Source organism: Papaver somniferum, chromosome 7 (genome assembly GCF_003573695.1).
Source record: "Papaver somniferum cultivar HN1 chromosome 7, ASM357369v1, whole genome shotgun sequence".
NCBI classification, from domain to species: Eukaryota; Viridiplantae; Streptophyta; class Magnoliopsida; order Ranunculales; family Papaveraceae; genus Papaver; species Papaver somniferum.
Window position 1 is genome coordinate 20,848,235 of NC_039364.1, and position 16,644 is coordinate 20,864,878.

General features: G+C 36.1%; 2 protein-coding genes across 2 annotated transcripts; both read right to left on the reverse strand.

Annotated features, from left to right (window-relative positions):
* Nucleotides 1–12,695: 12,695 nt before the first annotated feature.
* On the reverse strand, nt 12,696–13,415 carry LOC113294308. The gene has a single exon (XM_026542703.1). The coding sequence runs from the start codon at nt 13,413–13,415 to the stop codon at nt 12,696–12,698; it is 720 nt and encodes a 239-aa protein (XP_026398488.1).
* Nucleotides 13,412–14,332, reverse strand: LOC113294309 (nuclear speckle splicing regulatory protein 1-like). The gene is made up of 2 exons (XM_026542704.1): nt 14,159–14,332; nt 13,412–14,038 (listed from the first exon to the last, which is right to left on the reverse strand). The coding sequence occupies exons 1-2, from the start codon at nt 14,330–14,332 to the stop codon at nt 13,412–13,414; spliced, it is 801 nt and encodes a 266-aa protein (XP_026398489.1).
* Nucleotides 14,333–16,644: the final 2,312 nt, after the last annotated feature.

Consider the following 16,644-nt stretch of genomic DNA (forward strand, 5'->3'; position numbering starts at 1 on the left):
ATATGTTTGATAAAATGCTTGATAGAAAGTTATAAATATATGATGTTATAACTATATAATTTTGAATCTTTATTTGACATTCAAGAGAAACAAAGAGTACTATATTTTGATTTATTTTTAAGTAATTATGTAAGTGCATACCTTACTTATTTTTTGGTTTTAAATGCTCACATGTACATGATTGTGACAGATGAAAATTCATTTACTTGAGCAAAATTTTATTTTCCAATGAAATAAAATTGAGGGAGATTAATCGATGTGTGGAGCAATGGGGTTGATGATTTCTTTGTTGGTGTGCAAAGAATGGAAAATGGTTTATAACCAATTGAGCTTTAAAAGCAATGGAGGTATGTTTGATGAACTATTTGTAGTTATTGTACTGATCAAATAATGGCATTCTAAATTGAATAAATTGATTGTTCAATCTTGGAATAAATACTAGGTAAATAAGATATTGAGAATTATTGTGTATGACAATAAACATGTGACTCATATAAGTTTGGAACTTATGAGGTGAAATTTTATACGAACTCAAAACCGAAATAATTAGAAACCTAGTCAAAACTAATGTGAATATCAACTCTCACCAAGAAATGAACATAATATTGATTATGAATTTATTTGCTATTATTACACGGAAATGTAAGGATATCAAATGTTATTAACAACGCTTTTCAATCCAAGTTAATGTGAATTGTGGATACGGTGATAAGTTGGTATATATTCGTGTTTTACACTATGTTTGTTTTGATAGGTTATGGTTCAAAAGTTGAACCTAATCATTTTGAAAGAAAGTGGTGTTGAGATATACTCACATCACTAGGATTTACGATATTGGTACGATCTCAAAGTTTACTTTGGATAGAACAGTTTTATTAAAAAATGTTCATACTTGTGAAATGAGAAAGAATTCTAGTTTCCGCCTATCTTGTTATTAACAAGATTCATATTAGAAATTTGTTGAAATTGATCATTGCACTACTACAAATGATAGGTTATGGATAAAATGTCTGAATATAATATTACAATTTTATCATAACATGAATTGAATTTTGAATATTTGAAATATGAGATTTTGTCATGCTTTCAAGAAATGAATGAGTTAGTAACGAATGAGAGCATGTTATAGTTTCTTATAAACTTGATGAATTGTGAGTAATATGTATGTAATCTTACCTAACTCATAAAAGCATGTACACTTCTAAATCTTACGCAACTTGCAATGGTTTTGGATGAAATAAAATATTATAGAATTTTATAAAGATGCTTAGAGTAACTTGTTTTGATATCAAATATGACCTATTGATTAGTGAATTAGAAAATGTTATTATCATGAAAATTAGTTGAATTTTTTATTCTCTATATTGTGTAAAACGTTTTGGGTCTAGATCATTGGTTCATTAGTTTTTCACATTTTTTGGAGTCTTTGGATATTGTTTTGAAATTCTTGTTTGAGTCAAAAAATATTGGGGGTCCATACCCTATGATTTACCAACGTTGATTTAAATCAGAGGAACTAGAAAAATGAAGGTGACAAGTAATTCATTAAGAATGAACCTAGAAATGCATAACTACAGTGAGACTAAAAGTTAGTCATGAATATTTTGTTGCTGGAAAATAACTTCTTATAAAGAGTAACTTTGTTCTTCAAACTATTAAATGTTTGGCAAAAAAATTTTATGAGCCTATTGTTTTTGACAAGCAAACAGAAAATTGTTGACTCTTGTATTCATGTCGCTAAATAACTTACATGCTTGTTTTGTTGATGTTGTTTCTACAATGTATGATTTGTTATAGTCATAAGTAGAAATATATACTTTTGTGTAAGTTAAGGATGAGAATCTATGTAAACCAAGCATGGAAAACTGTGTAGTTTCAACAATAAAAGAAATTATATAAGTTAGATAAGTTATCCTTTATATTCTGAAAAACAACTTTAAAACAATTTATAAAATAAAAATTGTTTACTTGATTCATTCGAATGATTTCAGAATTGATGAAAGTGAAATGCACAATACTCTTTGTTTTGTATGCATAAGTGATTTTTTTAATTTTTATTCTAACTTATAGGATGAAAATGAAATTGAGAACATGCTTAGTTTGTTATTTGACATGAAAGACTTGAGTAAATATGGTGTATGTTTTTGAAATGATTTTTTTCTTTCTTTGGATCATTTTCATTTCAATGAAAATAGATTTTTTTAAAAGAAACAGAAATACATATAGTCTGACTGTAAACAAGTTTTCACTCATTTTGTTTAGTGCTAATGCTTTTGAGATTGTGTGTGATTGCACTAGACATGAGTATGGTAACTCAGTATGCTTCTTTGCTACGTGATTGACTATATATATAAGTATTTTTTTATAGTGGGGGTGTAATATATTGCCTCCATAGTGGGGGTTTTATATTCAGATTTTCCAATCCTAGCATGGAAAATTGGTAAAATATTGAGAAGGTTATGAGGTGTTTCAAACACATCATACGCCTAGAAATACACTATCTAAATGGTTACTGCAATCCTTTAAGGATATTGCGAAGCTGATTGGACATCCTTTCAGTTGAATGCTTTAAGGGATGGAGCGATTCGATCCTCTAATAGATAGAGGAACAGACATATTAATCCAATGTGATAGTACCGCGGTTATTTCATTAATTGAGAATGTAACGACAACTATAAGAGTTAATTTTATGAGAATATGGATTATATAGTGTCTGAAATGAGTTTCCATTAGTCCTTTGACGAAAGGATTGATAAGAAGATGTGAATACATCTTAGGGATGAGGTTGATTCCCATTGATATTGAGTCATCTATGATGGATACCCAACCTATAAATAAGTTCAAAGGGACTATACGAAGTCATAGGTGATATGGAGATGCGAGAATCATGCTTTTGAAGAATTCATCCCACGACATGACATCCTGAAACGAGTAAAGGTTAAGTTTAATTTTTAATTTTAAAAATTTAAACTCTTAATGATGTTTATATCTCTATTTAGAGTGGGGTACATTTAGGAGTACTCTTGATAGACTCACCTATATGAATGTGAAAGTGTGGCCGTTTTCTATGAGAATATGGGCAGTTCTCTAGATCATTCATTAAACTGGGATACAAGCGCAGGGCCGTAATGTGCTTCCTTTAGACTTTACACTAGTATAGTCGTGTGTGTTGAGTAATCTTTTTTATCTCCTAGAGTTCAAGACTTATGTTCACTCTATGGTCAGATTTTAAGAGAGCTTATTAACACTACGTAAAGGTTCAAATCGCGAGACACCTTTGCTTATGCACAACTCTGTACGTTCTTGCTCAATGTTTTAAAAATATAAGTGGGGGATTGTTGGGAATGTATTTTCAAAACATAAATTTATTCCCAATCAATATTTTTTTTATAGCCTTTATTGAAAGAAATTAATTTTTGTTATAATTAATTTGATTATTTCATATTTTTAGTTTTAATGGTGTTAACTACACCATTATAACTTTGAGAGTTTCATTTTTTGCTTTTTAATGGTGTTAACTCAACCATAATAACATTTTCATGAACATTTAATTGTTTTGAAACTCTTGACCATAAATCAGAATTTTGGTTGGAAAAATAAGAAGAGAGAGTTTTTTCTTTTATGTTTTCGTGTTAAAAAGAACTTGGAGAGTTGTTGAAATCCTTTTTGTTGTGAGAGTTTTCTTTTATGACATCGGTTTACAAAATAAAAGATTTTTAAAGAAAGAAAAATAAGTGTGTGAACATCTCTTATTTTTCTATATGATTTTCTGAGCAAGAATGAAGTGTAGAAGTTTCACATCCTCTCACCGTGCAAGAGCGATTGTATAAGAGATTAATCTCAACTGTTTTATCCTGGGGACGACGCGCCATTGAAGAACTGCTTGCACAATCTTGGGTAGAGCCGCGAAATGTCTTAAAGATAGCGACCTAGTCCGCGACTCAGCCATAACGTTGTTTGTTTCGTGTTTGATTTTATTTGGTGTTTATCTCTCAATACTAGACAATAATGAATGCAAGTGAAAATCATATTTTTGGTGTGTGCTTTTCTTGTGTTTAGAATGAAAGATGAGTAGGGTTTATATACTTGATTGGTGTCTCTCAGGAAAGGACATAGTGTCTCTTCGCAAAGAGTCACATATCTTGTAAGATTCCTTTCATGGAGAGTCACACCTCTTGGAAAGAATCCATTCATGGACGGTCATATCTCTTGGAAACAACCCTTCAATTATAACTAACATAATTTCTATTCAAAATTTCTAACAATCCTTCCATTCAGAAAATGACTCAATTACTCCCATTTATTTTCAGCAGCAGAGCTGCACCACCGTCTTCTTTTCCATCGACAACAACACAATCTTGTTCTTCTCGGCAATTTGACAGCAACACAACATTTCTTCACTGCTTTAACGAATCAATACAAACCCATTCTTCCTTCTTGTCTATAATATCACTAACTGCAACCACAATCGACTTGACTAAATCTCTGTATCACCTTCTCGAATCATCACTGTAATTTAATGGCAACAGCAAACCCTAGCTTCTGAGTTCATCAAATTCTCTCATTAATCATCACAATCAAACGAAACCCATCTCTTACACCTTATTTTTCCTTGAGTTTTTTCATTTGAAACCCTAATTCCAGTTTACTCATTCATTCTCTTCTATGCTGGTTTAACTTCAAATCAAACCCAATCTCTCTGTTAACAGCGTTTCCCAATCTCGACCACATCCATCAAGAATCACTCAAAACCCATCCACAGACAGTCGATCTTCAACAATTACAGCCACCAGATTCATCTTCTACGAACTAATTTTCTCTATTACCAGCACAATCTCCTTCCATTTCTCTCGAATCATCTCTTTACCTTGATTTCTCCCCTCAATTTCTCGATTTCATATAGCAGCAGTCACCGCTTTTTCTTCTCTCTCAGGTAGGAATTGTTAATGAATGAGAGAAAGAAACTCTCGATTTTATGGTTGGAAATAATTGGGGTGGATGATTACACCCCAGAGATAGGGACCACCCCACTTATTGACAACCCCTTATCCTCAGCTGGTCTGTGCCTAGTGCTCCTCCAAATAGAGTTGCCCCTTAACCTTGACTGGGCTCCAGATAGTGTTCGCCAATGAAACGGCTTTGCCCCTTTTTCTCAAATTGGGTGATTTGTTCTTCTTTTTGTCCGCATGACTCCAAAGTACCTATAGAACTCAAAACACGCGTAAAATGCATAATTTACAAGAAAAATAGCAAAGAAAGCATAACCATTAGATAGTAAATCGAGGTGTACTCTATACCTATCAGCTTGGGATGAACCTTATTCTATAAAGAAGGACGCTGGAATGGGAATGTATGAATTGATGGATAAAGATGGAAAAAGCATAGGGGAAATGCTCGATCAGCTTTGGAACCAAAAACACTTGAAGAAGTATTGTGATTAGGAGATGCGGCAATGAAAAACATTTCAGCAAAGCAGTAGTAGATAAGAAATGTCAAGTTGCAGAATCTGAGTTATGTTAGGTAGTAGTTATTATGTAGGTGAATAAATGAAGAATGAAGAAATCAACAATGTATGAATTGAAGATATGAATGATAATGAAAAATGTTACTTCTTCAAAATTGAATATTTCATAAAAAGATACAAGTAGAAAAACGAGGCAACAATAGGACCTCATAAATAAGACCTCAATAGGGGGCAGTAAAAATTAAAACCTCTAATTAGGGAGGCTAGGCATCCAATTGTGGCGTGCACTCTAGTTCGCATATTTTCAAGAGGCAACAATAAGACCTAACGCGCGTCATAATTGGGGAAAACCTAGAATGCATGACTCGGGCGAAATCCATACCATCTCTGGGACCTGAGTCATGGATAATTGGGGCGAAACGAAAGCCTATCCAGCAGAGACTCCTTAGTCGAAATATTAAGGTACTAAGTTCTCTCATAAGGAGTGCAGAAACTCGATCATGGAGCCACGGTACACGGTTGAGTTAAGGGTCCCTGGGGCATCTGGAGCGTACCTGGACATCCTTGACAAGTCCTGACTATGATGCACTCGGCCCCAAAGAAACCCCACTAGGGTGTGATCTCGTACGAGATCACGAAAACAGTTGATGGTCGGCATAACTGGATGGGAATAGCCCACCTTAACCCGGTAGGGGTAAGTTTCCTTGAAGGGGCAGTCAGGGGGGATATATAAGAGCGACACCCTCCATTAGGGAGCTGAATTGTGTCAAAAGACGTTAATGTCATGGGGCTATGATTCAAGGGAGAGTATATGACTGTTGTATTGGCGCTACAATATATCCTGCAGAGGCAATAATACGAAAGATGATAAGGCAAAATCAATGAGTCATTGCATGAAAGTGTAAAGAACGCCTGCGATTTTGTTTCCCGACCAAAAACAATACCTTGGGGAAAAATAAGACCTATCAACAAGGGGAGGAATAATAAGACCTCTGCTTAGAGAGGATCAATAAGACCTCATAACAAACACAAATTGACCAATATATGCAACTAACATTATTTTGCAGGGAAACAAGCACTTATAAAGATGCAACATAAAATAGAAGCGAAATTAACACACAATGATAACAAGCAAGAGCAAGGAGAAAAGGAAAACGTTAAAGTGCGAAAATGATAATGAGGAAGAGAAACTTAGGAAACATTGAGGGGAAAAGCCAATCAATAAAAGAGGCAAGAACTGAGGAAGAAATCATTACAAACACAGGAAAAGGTATAAAAGGGTAAGATACAAACATTCAGGTACAATCTAGAACTCGTAATATAGTTAATGCGGATAATGGCGCATGCATAATTATATCGTATCGTACACACATATATGCTTGTGAATGGTTACGCACACATCAAATATTGATCACATAAACGCGAATAACAGAGAGGCAGGAATGAGAATGCACATGTCAGTATGAAATGTTATTCGCATTCATATGATACACTCATGCACTTATGCAATATGTTATTATCATTGAATTAATTCTAACAGTTAGAAAGAAAGGTATTTTGCTTTGTATTCTTGATTAAAAGCCTCAAACGCTAAGGAGTACACATTAAAGAAAAGATCCCAAAAACCAGGAGCATCCAGTATACAAGAGAGGGAAAAGAAGAATATAATACAAGGGACTGATAAAGAATTCACAAGCGCGAAGAGGAGGAGGATATATAAAAAGCGCAGTTACTTCCCTCCCATATCGTCTTCACCATCTTTCTCAACCTCTAAGTCGATGTTCTCTTCATCAGTTACTTCATATTCTTCATAATCATCTTCACTATCAGAGATTTCGGAATCCTCTTCATTAGCGGAAACCTCAGCAAAATCATAATCTGGTACAGGAATATTATGATTAGTACAGATCTCCACTGCACTCTCTTTGACAGTCGCATCACGGACACGGAGCGCGTCCTTATTCAAGTTGGAAACAGTAACTACCAACTTTCTCTTAAGTTTGCGACATTTGTCATTTCTGGCGGAAAGCTTCTCTTTCAGATCCTCAATCTCCTTAAGATGTTTCTTTTCAGTATCTACAAAAGGAAATAAGAAGGTTAAAATCGCATGCAAACAAAATTCAGAAGGCAACACAAAATGGAGACACTATGGTAAGGATTATAAGCAACCTTCTTTCTCAGAAAGGATAGTCCTAACCAATGTCATATGGTCATCTTCTAAACTAACATTTGTGGTTAAACCAGTCCTAGCATTATTAATAACCCTTGCAGACCATTTAAACTCATCATCATTCTCTATAAGAATACGAGAGAGAATCTCATTTTCACGGGCGAGAAGGGCATTCTTTTCACTTATAGCTTGATCCCTCTCCATCTGAAACTGGAGCTGAAATTCATGAAATTCCTTCAAAGCTTTAGCACCCTTAAGAATTGCCTGATCCTTTTCTGTAATTAGTGCGTTCTTTCTCGCCTCAAGCCTATTGATATCCTCCTTATTTTCATGGAGGCGGCGTTTAAAACCATTATTCACAGATAGCATTGACCTATGTTCTCTATTAAGGGTTTTATATTTCGAACGAAGATCATCCAAGCTAATGTTATATAATCCATTATTGGGGAAATTGTTCAAGGAAGATTTAAGATGCTCAAGAAGAGTCTCATCATCATCAGGGAGGTTAGATGCTTCATCAGATAAATTGTAGATTTCTGCGAACATAAGCAATTAAAAGAAGACGAAAACAATGTGAAGATATCAAAATGAGGAGGAGTGAAAAATACATACCCACAAGTTGATTCTTTATCTCACGAAGATCAAACCACCCTGTCCTTATAAGTGGAAAGCTCATTACTGACTTTCTGATTCTCCGTTTCAAGATGCGAATCTTCCTATAAAAATCATTGGTGACCGCATAGGACACACGAGCACTCTATATCAACGAGTAGAAGGAGAAAAAATGAGTGAAATATGAAACTTTAACGAAGGCCGACGCACAAGAAGAAAGCTTACCAAAGACCCAAGCGCGAATTGGAAATTTGGAGTTAAAGCAGAGGCAATCCCATGCAAAGACTCATGAATCAAAGAGGGAGCATCACAAATCTTAGCAACCGCATCACACATGCGAGTTAGTCCAGTATCACCAACATAAGCTAATGAGTTGGAAAAGATACTTGACAATTGCTCCATAGAAGATGATGATGAGGAATTATCAGAAAGAGGAAGCGCGTCATTATGGGAGCTGGTACTTGGGAAAACTGAGAAGATAACTTTTTCTTTTTAGAAGTAGGATTTTTCCCCTTGTCTTTTATTTTTGAAGAAACGCTACCTCCTTTAGGGAGAGGAACATCATCATTGAGACCCTCGGCATCTCCAGTCTCCACATACGCACACAATGAAAGATAAGAAACAGAGGCAACAATATTGTTAAAAAATTAAATGAGTATCTCTTACTTCATTGTCGTGCTAAGTTGACGCCTGTGATGCCTTCTTGTTATCCTTCTTATTTTGTTTACCAATCTGAACACAGAGAGAATAATAAGAGAAAGCATTGAAGATAAGCGGAAAGATAAAGTTAACGATAAACACACCACATCATTTTCCTCATGCCATTTAAACTCCCAAGGTTTGTAGGCGGTAAGATTCGCAGGGAGTGGAAGAGTTGAACCATCAGCACCCATTCCAGAGATGTAAGAGCCTTCCAAAATGATAGGGTCATCTACCCAACGAATGTCCTTTGATTTTCGCGCGGTGTTATTGGAGGTGTCATGGAAGTCAACATCCCGCATGATCCTCTGGTCTTCCGCGAGGCCATCCTTTCTCTTCAAAAGAATGCCCCAGCGAGTTGATTCATTCTTCATGATACCAATCTCATAGTTGAGGAAGAAATTCTCAACAGTATATTCTGTTGGGATGATTTCTTTATGTACATATTTCAGATTCCTTACACCTTCTGGATAAAGAGATTCTAACCCAACCGCACGACGGGCGTATTCAACCATTTTCCTGATGCAATCACCATTAAGTTGGAATATGCCGCACGAAAACCTCGCATCACGTAAGAGCTCATAGAATAATGGAATCTGAGGATTGTAAAGAGGAATGGGAAGGCCCACAAGCAGTTTCCCGAGCAAAATAATGATTTTCTGATCATTCCACTGATCAAACGAAAACCATTCAGGTTCAGGAGAAGAAGTAGGTTCTGACCCAGGAGGGATGGATAATGTAAAATCTCTATGCTTGAATTCAGCCTTTAATCTCTTGAATTCTTTAACATTCTTCCAACCGGGTTTAATTGGCATTTTTAGAATGAGAGATGAAATAAATTTAATCAAGATGATCAGGATCAAGATGATCAAAAAAATGATGATGATGAAGAATGGAGTTCACAACCGAGAAAAAGTAAGAAGAAGATAGAAAGAAAACACGAAATAGAGTATGATGATTAATCAAGAATTGAAGAACAAGCAAACAAGAAAAGTTGTAGAGAACAGAAAAGAAACAAGGGGGGGAAGAGTAAAAAGATAAAGAAGAGAACGTACTGGAGTATATAAAGGATTATATTTCCTCTTCCCGAGATATCTCTTTTACGGATGAGATAGATACGAAGCGACGATTGTCAGATCCTACAGAGACGTGTCGAATGATAAGAGGTGAAGTCATCATGTGGGAATAGTCATGCCAAAAACTCGGAAGAATGTCGGTTGAAAGGAATACGAAAAGATGAATAGGTGCGGCAAGAAGAAAGTTAAAGCTTCTCTCATCGCTCCATCTTTGAATGTACGATAAGAGAAGAGGAAAAATGTGGGTGCAAAATACCGCACACTTATTAGTTACGCGAATTAATATATTTATGCTATGTGTTGGTACAAAAATGATCACTCCAACAATCTTCGAGATGCGGGAAAGTTGATCCAAAATCGCTACCATTGATGAAAAATCTCCAAAGAATTGATCAAAAGAGGTGGGGGTACCTGCAAAAACACTCCGATGCTAAAATCAGCGGATGTTCTATGCAAGTGTATTATGGTGAAAAAAATAGAATTCAGTACCTTTTGATTTGAGATTTTGCCTATATATATAGGCAGAAAATAGATGTAGCTTTAGGGTTTTGATAGTTATCCAAATAACCTCCCTCATCTGTATAAATCCCAAATAACAACCAGATTCATGATAAATTCTAATATTTATCATAATCTTCACTTATCCCAAATAATTATTATCTTGAATAATAATTATAACTACTTAAGATAAATATCCTCTTTTATCAGGATTTATCTTAAATAATATTTAATAATTATCTATAATAACTATTCCATGAAAATCTTAACCTCTTTTATTAAGATCTTTTAACCCATGGAGTTGTGGGTTTCCATAACAAACCCACCGGTTTCTGTAATAAACCAAATCCAGGCTTCCATAATAAGCCTTGTGGGTTTCCATAAAAAACCCACCGGTTTTTATAATAAACCAAATCCAGGCTTCCATAATAAGCCTTGTGGGTTTCCATAACAAATCCAACGATTTCCATAATAAACCAAACCCAGGCTTCCATAATAAGCCTTGTGGGTTTCCATAACAAACCCACCGGTTTCCATAATAAACCGGATTTAGGCTTCCATTATAAGCCTCATGTGATACGCACGTACGCTATTTTAATAAGGTACAAACATCGCCCCCTCTTAATTCTCAACTTGTTGATGGATTAATAAAACCAAAAGAAGAACTAACCTTCGCGGCTCGCTATATGTTGTTTATCCGATAACCCTTCGTGGCCTTGGCCAGCTTGTTCTGCGGATTAACAAAATCAAAAGAAGAACTAACCTTCGCGGCTTGTTCAAATTCGTCATATGATGTTTATTCGATAACCTTTCGTGGCCTTGGCCAGCTTGTTGTGTGGATTTTCCCCAAAGTTGGCTTAATAATTCGAAGCACCAAAAATGTACTCAATCATCTCATAAGCCATTGTTCTTTAATCACCAAACACGTTCAAAGTACCAACAACGTACTTAAAACTCCATATAGTATTACCCAAACACCAAACAGATCAGCATGTTATGTTCTTTTGCTCTTCCATTAGCTAACATATGACCTAAGTGTTGGTCTTGTAAATCTTCTCTAATCTCATCTCCACCCTTATGGTGAATGAAGCATTTCCTTGGTTTTTCTCTTGATAGAAAAACGCTCCAATTTATCTCTTTAATAAAAAAATTATCAGGATCAAATTAATAATTCAATTTCGACTTTGAGAACATACCTCACTTGAATGCAGGTTGCTCCCGTAATTTTCTAGGCACATTGGTTTCCCACTTGTTCCCGTACTGGCCTAGAACTTGACGACTCAATGCTCGTGTGTCCGTGAATAATATACGACAATATCTGGTCTACGGGTTGACTGTCTCTAGCTTTTCATCGTACATTTCCTTTCTTTCGCTCCACCTCCTTTACTAAACGCTTTTCTTTTTATTTTTCTCTTTATTAGAAAGACATTGCAGTTATTTCCTTGATAAGCAAAACACTTTGTTTTTATCTTTATTAGAAAAACATTGCGAGCATTTCCTTAATAAGCAAAACACTTTGTTTTTCTCTTTATTAGAAAAACATTGCAAGCATTTCCTACGCATGTGTTCTTCAAAAAATTTCCTTTGCTCCTTTCGCTCCATTATAGCTTCAGCTTAATTATATTATAATACTTTGTTTTCGCCTTTCTCTTTACTAGAAAGACATCGCAAAAATTTCCTTCATAACCAAAATACTTCGCATTTGTCTTTCTCTTTTATATAAAGACATTGCAAGTATTTCCTTCATAATTAAAATACTTCACCTTTGATAACTAAAATATCTCGCCCTTGTCTTCCTCTTTATTAGAAAAACATTGCACGTATTTCTTTAATAAATACATGCAAAAAGTTCTCATTTGTGATTATGAATTCTCTTTTATAATGTAACAACTAGTGAGGACATACCTCCTCGGGCGTTCGTTCTTTCCATCTTATTCGCCCCCAGTACTTGCTACGATACTGAAAAAGATGTCTTCTGTTATTCGACTTCTTTAAACAAGTTGGTTTTGATTGCATGCTAGGCGTCACTTTAGCCGCCCCCAATATCTGAAGAGATATTCTCGAATAGAAAAGACCCCCCTTGTGAAGCAGGAACTAGATCTATGATATCCGCTCCTCACTTTCTAGATGGATCTGGGCTTATGGTATCTTTTCCATTGCCATCTTATTTCGGGGTTCATCGTGATTTTCCCTTTAAAATCGCCTGAAAATGTTGTCGTGGTGTGGCGTGTCCCTCGGTTCCGAACCTTTTTGTTGTTCGTGACAACTTTGCTTTCTTTTCCTTCTTGTCTTTGGCGTACCTATCACCCCTGTCATACAACTCTTTGAGGTTTTTTACTGGTTGAACTTCTAACGAGTTGTAAATTCCAAACTCATCGTAATCCATTGCATTTTTATATGCCTCTATTACGAATCCCTCGTCCACCTTTCCAAATTCATTAAATTCTTGACGAAATCTCCTATTAAAATCAAAAAGACTTTCGCCAGGCTCTCTGTGCAAGAGGAATAAATGACTGCTCTCTTTTTTGATTCCGAGGTTAATCTTGTATTTTTCAAAAAACACATCTGAAAGAATCCTGAAACTCCTAATTGAATTTGACTCTAATTGTGAGAACCAAGTTAGAGCCTTACCCGTCAAGGTCATTGGAAAGGTTCCACAGAGTAGCTCGTCGCTGAAGATCCACAAACTCATTGAGGCTTGAAATCGTTGGACGTGCTCCACTGGATTTCCATTGCGTCCGTCGGAAAACTCCTTGAATTGAGGCTGGTTTAAATTCGACGGTGGGCGGTAGCGCCTTATCTTTTCAACAAATGGGGAGTCCATCGATTTTTTCATTGATAAAATTTGTTTCTCTTCATCTTTGGATTGCTTTTGGGCTAACAGCTCACCAATCATTTCACTAAGCCTTCTTTTGTTGAGTTCTTCCCTCTCACCGAGTCTCCCTCAGTTTCTCTGCGAATCCGCTCATTCTTGTCAGACTCCTTTCTCCTTTTAGAAAGGTCTTTATCACGTCTAGACCTCTTCGAGTGATCATCATTGATATGATCATCCCTTTGTCTATGTTTCTTGCGACTTGATCTGGTTCGCCTATCTTGCTCGGCCGTGTAATAATGATCATCATATTGCACATAACGATCATAATAATCGTCATCATGGTGATCGCGACTTTGATAAACGTTCCTGACATCCTCGCTTCTTCTTGCATCATTTTGACTGAGCCGACGATCGTTAAGGACTTCGTCCCCTCTGCGTGGGTCGTATCGTTCTCGGATAGCACGACGGTTTGACCTATTAATTTCGGAATGTGGAATAGCTTCTTCTTCAAGCTCCTTTCTTTTCTCCAATGCAACCTTGAGTCGCTTGTTTTCCCTTTCCAATTCCTGGAAACGCTCACGTAACGTCAAGTCGATAGGAGTCACCCGCGAATTGTTAACTTGTGCAGCTGGTGGGTTGTTAGCTTGCGCAGGCTGTTGGTTAGCCCGTACTCCTTTATTAGCGATGTCCTCCTCACGAAGCTGCTGGATGCTTGGGTGTTAACCTTGAGTCCCTCTTTGACGATTGAGGTTTTCGCTAATCGTCCGGGGAGGTGATCTACGTAAGAGAACATTGTTTCCCCTGAGACTTGGAGTGGATCTCACAGAACGAGCGGCTGATGCTGTTGATGAGAGCGATGTTTCCATTTCGTCCCTTTCGTCTTGATGAGTATGGACGAAAGCGCTCCTTAAAGTTCGATTGTTGGCATGTTGACCTGAAGGATTTCTGGTAGGTGCATCAACGTCCATCTCAAGTTGATTTGCTCCTGAAGAATTCATAAGTTACTCTTTCTTTATTAACTTTGCTATCAACAACTTTTTCAGATCTTCTACAACTCTGAAAAACGTTCAAAAACTTTCTGCAACTTTGTGAAAGAGTTCAGAGACTTCCTGGATCTTTCCACAACTTTCTGAAGACGTTCAGAAACCTTCTGCAACTTTCTGAAAACGTTCAGAGACTTCTTGGATCTTTACGCAACTTTCTGAAAACGTTTACACCTTCTGCAACTTTCTGAAAACGCTCAGACACTTTCTGCAACTTTATGAAAGAGTTCAGACACTTTCTGCAACTTTCTGGTTCTTCTGCAACTTTCTGAAAGTGTTCAGAGACTTTCTACGACTTTTCTGGATCTTCTACAACTTTCTGGAAGTGTTCAGAATCTTCCTGCGACTTTGTTGGATCTTCTGCAACTTTCTGAAAAGAGTTCAGAAACTTACTGCAACCTTTTGAAAGAGTTCAGAAACCTTTTACAACTTTCTGAAAAAGTTCAGAAACTCTCAGGAACTTTTTGTTCACAATGATTTTGAAACCCTGGTTTCGAAAATCGTTTGAGAACGGCTTCTATCAAATGGGGAGCACGATCTTTTCTTCATATCCCCTTAGTCGGCGCCAAAAGATGTTGGTGCAAAAATGATCACTCCAACAATCTTCGAGATGCGGGAAAGTTGATCCAATCGCTACCGTTGATGAAAAATCTCCAAAGAATTGATCAAAAGAGGTGGGGATACCTGCAAAAACACTCCGATGCTAAAATCAGCGGATGTTCTATGCAAGTGTATTATGGTGAAAAGAATAAAATTTTGTACCTTTTGATTTGAGATTTTGCCTCTATATATAGGCAGAAAATAGATATAGCTTTAGGGTTTTAATAGTTATCCAAATAACCTCCCTCATCTGTATAAATCCCAAATAACAACCAGATTCATGATAAATTGTAATATTTATCGTAATCTTCACTTATCCCAAATAATTATTATCTTGAATAATAATTATAACTACTTAAGATAAATATCATCTTTTATCAGGATTTATCTTAAACAATATTTAATAATTATCTATAATAACTATTCCATGAAAATCTTAACCTCTTTTATTAAGATCTTTTAACCCATGGGTTTCCGTAATAAACCAAATCCAGGCTTCCATAATAAGCCTTGTGGGTTTCCATAACAAACCCACCGGTTTTCATAATAAACCAAATCCAGGCTTCCATAATAAGCCTTGTGGGTTTCCAAAACAAACCCATCGGTTTCCATAATAAACCAACCCCAGGCTTGCATAATAAGCCTTGTGGGTTTCCATAACAAACCCACCGGTTTCCATAATAAACCGGATTTAGGTTTCCATTATAAGTCTCATGTGATACGCACGTACGCTATTTTAATAAGGTACAAACACTATGCGAAGACGAACATACATTTATATCCAAGATGACGAATTTGATGATGTCACTAAGTCACAATAAAAGTGTGAAGATCTATGCGTTATCAAAGAATCCGTGCGGCAATATAAATGTCCAAACGACTTTGACACACGTCAGATCCGAAAATAGGGGTTTTATTAGCTGTCTTCCACTATGTAAACTCCTATATAAGGGACCAACCACCATTGTAAAAGGGAGAGATCTTTTTGGTGAGCTAAGGATATAATTTTAGGGGAGAGAGTATTATTTGTTTTCCAAGCTAGGATTTCTTCATATCTCTTTTGTATTTGTTCTAAGTTTTTAATAAAAGATCTTGAGTATTTCATCATGGTTTCTTAGATTATTTATCATTAGGGTGTAGTTGTAGGATTTCCTGCAACTATACCGATAAATAATCTGCCCACCTACATGCATGCATGATCGCTTTACCATATTAATTATTAATACAAATTCATTCCCAATTTAATTGTATGCATGTAACGCACTCTCCACAGCAACACCTATGTAGTCTATGAAAAATTATGTGCTGACTGCTAAGGGGTCGAATGTCAACAACTATACCATGGAGAAATCTGCAGTGTGTTTGATGCACGAGTGTGATCAAATTAATACCACAAATCTTTTGAAATGTTGAGTGCATAGATGTCATAGAGTGCTGGAGGTCGATCGGTCACAGTATAATTCACAAGCAGTTGACAGCACCACACCTTTCGCTAGCTAATAATCTTTGGTTTATGCTAGCTTAGCTTGTATTCTCCCAGCTTAAAAACAATAAAAATCTACTAAAAACAAGGACTATGGGATAGAGTGTAAAACACTCCATCCCTTTCAAAACCAACGAAAGACTATGTGATTGAGTGAAAATTTCACCATGGGATAGAGGAAAAT

Bases quoted from the DNA above. Each gene is read 5' to 3' on its own strand.
- LOC113294308 (XM_026542703.1), bottom strand. From the start codon at position 13,415: ATGATTGGTGAGCTGTTAGCCCAAAAGCAATCCAAAGATGAAGAGAAA.
- LOC113294309 (XM_026542704.1), bottom strand. From the start codon at position 14,332: ATGAATTCTTCAGGAGCAAATCAACTTGAGATGGACGTTGATGCACCT. The intron at 14,039-14,158 runs GTGAGATCCACT...CCAAGCATCCAG, and splicing joins CAGCATCAGCCGCTCGTTCT to CAGCTTCGTGAGGAGGACAT.